At 34.1% G+C, this 6,176-nt stretch overlaps 1 protein-coding gene across 1 annotated transcript; it reads right to left on the bottom strand.

The window, feature by feature from the left end:
* Positions 1–202: 202 nt before the first annotated feature.
* LOC142518371 (uncharacterized protein At5g49945-like) lies at positions 203–4,143 on the bottom strand. The gene is made up of 3 exons (XM_075621132.1): positions 3,005–4,143; positions 938–1,141; positions 203–848 (listed from the first exon to the last, which is right to left on the bottom strand). Exons 1-3 carry the CDS (start codon positions 4,115–4,117, stop codon positions 618–620), a joined length of 1,548 nt encoding a protein of 515 aa, XP_075477247.1. The 5' UTR covers positions 4,118–4,143; the 3' UTR covers positions 203–617.
* Positions 4,144–6,176: the final 2,033 nt, after the last annotated feature.

A 6,176-nucleotide genomic window follows, 5' to 3' on the forward strand; every position in this document is an offset into this window, starting at 1 on the left:
ATAATCACCGCCTCCACCACTGCCGCCGCCTCCACCGCCACCACCATATCCACAATCTTTGGAACACATGCACCGTAGGAATCACTCTTCGCATTTGCCAAAGAGAAAACCTTCCTCCTCGCAAATTGCTTTACAGTTTGGCTTGCCCTTGATTCAAGCAAATCTTCACCAACCCCAAAAATCAAAGCAAGAAAAGCACAAATAAAAATACATGCAATAATAATAGCTTTTAATAATCCACATTAAGATGTTTATGTTACGAAACTAACGAAAACAATGACATGAGGATTCAAAACTTGCTGTATAAAGGATCACAGTTTTTTGTCAACTATACTGCACTAACCAAGAAAATCACTTGCAATTTTGAACTCAAATGCCGGGAACGAGACCAACTCATCTCTTCCTTTGATCCTAATACACACGGATTTCTTCATATTAGAACTAATGCTACATTCAAAAACCAAGTGGTAATGTTGAACGAAGACAACCTCGTACCAATGTTTAAGGTACACAACTAGTGACGTACAATTTTGAAAGAGAAGTAAACCAAATAATCAAGAGGGTAAAAATGACACCAACTTGCATGAGGATATAATACCTAAGCTGGAACCTAGGATCTAACCAGCCCTACTCATCTTCATTTTCGGCATGGCTTTCTTCATTTGGCGAGCATGCTCTTTTGCCTCCTTCTTCCGAAGAGCCTCAGCACTTAGCTTTGCTTCAACCTCCTCCAACTTCTTTCTTTGGTCGGCTTTCTTTTTCTGTAATGCTTCTTGCCTGGCATTCTGAATCTCTTTATAAATCTCTTGGGCAACTTTGGCTCTTGCTACTTCTGTTTTAGCTCGAGCCTGAAACACGTGAGTTGCAGTTCAGAAAGTGATCGGCTACATCATAATGCTTAAATGTTCCAAGTGTGCAGATGGATAATTTTACTTACATGTGAACTGAGCTTATATCGGCCAACTAGATCAATGTAATAGGGAACAAGTGCAACCAAACGAGTCATGTCAGCCATATGATTAGCATCAGGAAGAGCAAACTTAAACACCAGCATCTTCTTGCTCGAGCCAATTTGTTGATCAGAAAAATACATCGAGATGAATAACTTTCCGAATTTCTCAAAAGCCTTCTCACCAAAAACCTTCAGAAATCCCAAAAAATATCATGACATATATCCCCAAGGAAAAACAGGGTAAAGCTGTCAAAAGAATACTGAATTCGTTTTTCATAGTGACAACAGAATAGCATGAAATTCTTTGTAAACTAGATGGAGAAATAAAAAAAATAAAAGAAATGATAGAGCTTCTTTCAGGTAATAGATCAATGTCAACGTCACAAATCAAGCAGCCAAGTCCAGAGAATGAAGGTGGTTGGTTACACAGAATGTGACGCTGGAGACTTAATGAAATGTCCAGAATGCACAAGATATCACTTGGGCAAACTAAGCCTGTAGTGGAAGGGAGAAAGAGAACCAAACAACTTCAATTTGCTCTGTCCCCTCAACAGTTTCGGAGCAGTTTAAAATTTTGGTTTTCCAAACTTGGCATGAGTTTGGTTGTACATGTTTTTTGATGCCCCGAAAATTTAAATTGCAGTATCTTCTCCCCATCCATCCTAAATTAGACCAATATAGCTTACCAAGGACAAAAGGTGACAATTCAAAGTTCAAACTCAAAGAAGATGGCAACTGATTCCCCACAGGCCCCCACAAGATAAGACCATTATAAGTTAACAGGAGCAGAATGAAATCCATTGTTTTCTAATACCCCTGTTATAAAAGAGCTCCACATATGCCAATTTTTACTGAGTTTTCAACTGGCAACTCTCAGCATCCACAGGAGGCTTCCAGTAGTTTCCGCCTCACACAGATGATATACAATAAGCAACATATACCAAATTGCAGTAGACTTCACCTTTTGTCTCCAGTTTCTCGCCAACTATTACTCCCTTACATACCTTAAAATATGTGTTGGAATAGGAATAATTTTTTAATCCGTTCAAGATTGAGAATAATGGATCAATTGCCAATATCTCAACCAGGTAGCATATATACCTAGAACTAGCTAGTAGGACCACCAACAATCCAAACGAACACATCATCTCAAGGAAATTATCAAAATAAAGTACAGCTAATAACAAAAACAGATTGTCCATTCTTTCGTGTTTCTTCATAAGCATAACTACATCTAGGATAATCACAGATTCCACAACCCAAAGTTCAACCAAGGTACAACAAACCCAAAATTTACCCTGAGAAACTTGAAACGGGGACCAATGAATCCAACTAAAAAAAGTAACATAAAAATTAAAGAAACATTTAAAAAGTTTGGGATTTCAAAACGAGTAATGCTCCGCGTACAACCAAATTTGTACAACAATTCTTACCACACAAAAAATTCTATTTATCAAAATCTCATGATAATTTCAATACAAAATCTCACGATATAATTGTTGTAAATATCATTATACCATAATTTTATTTTTCCTTCAGCATTATTCTTTCACAACACCAGAAGAACAAAGTTTTAGAGCCAGTTTTCACATGGAGGAAAGTAATATGTTGACTAAACTTGTGCCCAATAACTCTTAGTCCAAACAAATCAATAACAGTCTCCCCAGCGAGTTCTGTATTCCCACCACCAATTCATTTTAGTCGTCTGATTTCACCACAAAAAAACAGCACACCTAAAACAGTTCCACTCATCATTTTCCTCAAAACCTTATAAGACCCTCATGTCAGGTACTCACTGAAACCGTATCCTATGGACCTCCAAACTATACAAGCATTAAGAATCACAATTGTTCGTAAATTTCATTAGGTTTAAAATCCTAGCACGAAAAAGTAAATTCATGCCCTGAGTTGGACTCATCCGGGGTAACCCCAACTGATTTTGGGGGCGAACCATGCAAATAGCCAAATACATATCAAACCTTACATTGTTTCGGTATTTCATTTCACACACACTCAGTGCATAAAAGGCCGCAAGTAAGATCAAGACATTACCTGATCCAGAACAACATCATTGATCAAATCCCCAGCAACCTCTTTCGACTCCGAAACAACCTGCAACTCCTCAGTTATCCACTTCTTCCCACTGGGAGGCGCCACCAACCCAGCAAACTTCTGCAAGTCCTTCATCTCCTTCTGCATTGTCTTTGCCAATTTCCTCCTCGCCAAGGCAAAAACCACATGATCCATAGCATCATCATTCATATAAACCTCAAACGTGATCTCATCCTTGCAAGGCACAACCATGTTATACAACTTTGATATCAAATCATGTCTACTCTTAAGCTCCATGGTGGCTAGCAGTCCGGAGCAGAACCTCCTACCGCTGGCATAGAACTTAAATACATTCTGCCCTTCCTGCAACAAAAGGGGAGAATCATCTGTCTCCCCAACTCCCAACAAGCTAAAGTTTTTTTCAAAAATCGAGTCCCTAGACGCAAATTTACTAGCCCACGCCAACGCCAGATTCTCATTTTCTCTTTTTCCAGTAAAATAATTTATCGTAAACATGATCAAAAACGAAACACACGCAATCTCAACCGTATAATAACTCAACTTCTTCGGAAATTTCACATCCGATTTATTGGAGTTCTCTGTATTCTCGGGATGACCCACATCAGAATCAGCGCCAGTAGAAGAAGACTCGGGTTTCACATCACTCTCCTGAGGTGGAACCAAATCATCAGGAATCCCTTCAAATTCATCTTCATCCCAGTACTCAAACGACGACGTTGAAGGGGACTTCACGGAATTCGAACTTGGGTTGTGGTCTGGTTGAATCTGGGATTCAGGTGGGCCATGGTGGGACTCCGGAGTGGAAGTGGACAGGGAGATAGGCGGCGGAGATGAACGAAGTGGTGGAACAACTTGTTCCTGATCGGAGTCTTCGAGTGGGAAATCGTCATCATCGGCGTCGAAGCCTTCAAAGTGGGGGTGGGTGGCGGCGGCGGACAGATTGTGGAGGAGGAGGGAAAATATGGAGAGCAGAGCGAATAGATAGAGGAAGGCGTCGCCTCTGGGGCGGAGGAGAGAAAGCGGAGAGATGAAGAGAGAAGAAACGGATCTCGAAATCGCCATTGTTGGATTGCTGTATTGATTGTTTGCCATGGTACGAGGATTTTGCCTTATATTTGCAGCCGTCAAAAAATTTCAATTTTCACTTATATTTTATAATTATTTTTTTATTATTTTCTTCAAAGATGTCATTAAATAAATCACTTACATTTTTATTAAAATTTATAATTTTAATGTCAAACGAAAGTACATATCCGATAATTGTCATTGGATAACATTATTTTGAAAAATTACTAAAATATATATTAGAGAAACATAATTATAAAATATAACTGATTCAACCAAATATAAACGACTGAGAATATCACATATTAATACATATGATAATAAAATTGATATTTTGCCTCATAATATTATACTGTTGAATGATGTACACGCGTTGCATGTGTTATTATTATTTTTAATTTGATCAAATAATATTAAATAATTAACACAAAATTATTTTCAATTTAGAAGAGTTGTTCGATTTAAAAAAAAAATTTATTTAGATTGTTTCTAGTAAAATATGAGGTGATTTGAGGAGGTTTTTAGTAGTGTAAGAGGTGTAATTATGAAATTAAATATTTTGATATCCTCTAAGTTAGTTATTCTAATGATCTCACACTTAATAATATAATAACACAAAATTATTTTCAATTTAGAAGAGTTGTTCGATTTAAAAAGAAAATTTTATTTAGATTGTTTCTAGTAAAATATGAGGTGATTTGAGGAGGTTTTTAGTAGTGTAAGAAGTGTAATTATGAAATTAAATATTTTGATGTCCTCTAAGTTAGTTATTCTAATGATCTCACACTTAATAATATAATAACACAAAATTATTTTCAATTTAGAAGAGTTGTTCGATTTAAAAAGAAAATTTTATTTAGATTGTTTCTAGTCAAATATGAGGTGATTTGAGGAGGTTTTTAGTAGTGTAAGAAGTGTAATTATGAAATTAAATATTTTGATGTCATCTAAGTTAGTTATTCTAATGATCTCACACTTAATAATATAATACAGAAGTATAGGTAAACCATGTACATGTATATCTCTAATATACATCATTTGAACTAACGGATTCATACACCCGATGCGTGATCCATACAAAAATAAAAGAAATATTTGTTTAAAAAAACAATTAAAATTAAAGTTATCCAATTTTAAAATTAAAAAGAATATAAATATGAAATAAGATTTGTAAAATATGCAATTGAATGATTGAAATATATTTGAAATTATGAAAAAACTTTACCAACGTACCGAAAATTGATTAGTATAATGAATTTGAATTTAATTAATAGTACAGATTATATATTAAATGATTACAACATTGATAATTTAATAATTTTTATAAAATTTATAATATATATCATATATAATAACTCTTCGATCCGATTGGTGGAAAAAATAAGAGTGTATCCTTATGCTAATGATCTCGATATATTGAATATTAGTAATAAAATATAGTTTTATGTACAGTAAAATTTTGTGTGAAAACATATAACTACGTAGAAATATTTTTTCACCATCAAGTTATGTGTTATTTGTTTTTTTTGTTTTTGTTTTTTTTTCTATTTTCATGAATTATGAAAATCAATAGCTGACATATCACACCAACGTAACTAATTTCAGCTAATAAGCTGTGTATTTCACTTTTTGACAGAATACATTTAATGTGAAAATGTCACAAATATCTTATATCAACCCCTAATTATATTTATAATAAAATAATAATATTTTTTACATTAAAAATAATCACAAAATTGATCTGTAAGACTGTTTTATACGAGTTTTTGTATTTGAAAAATTACATTAATTGTTAATTGACACTCCATAATAAATTGATATATCTTTTTTGACTCAAAATTTGAGAGATCTTAAAACTCTAGAATTTTGCATATACTTTACATTTTCATTTTAAATCTTTTGTTGAGAAAAAAAAGGTAGATTTTGAGTATATAATTTCCAATTAATCAACTGCATACTGAAATGCGAAACGGGCACAGCACATAAGCTCATCTGAAATATGTCATAAAAATTAAAATTTTCCCTTTTGTCAAAATAATAGATGCATAATTTTATTTTTATCAAAATAATATGTGAGATACATTCA

This window comes from Primulina tabacum, chromosome 11 (assembly GCF_025594145.1).
Source record: "Primulina tabacum isolate GXHZ01 chromosome 11, ASM2559414v2, whole genome shotgun sequence".
NCBI classification, from domain to species: Eukaryota; Viridiplantae; Streptophyta; class Magnoliopsida; order Lamiales; family Gesneriaceae; genus Primulina; species Primulina tabacum.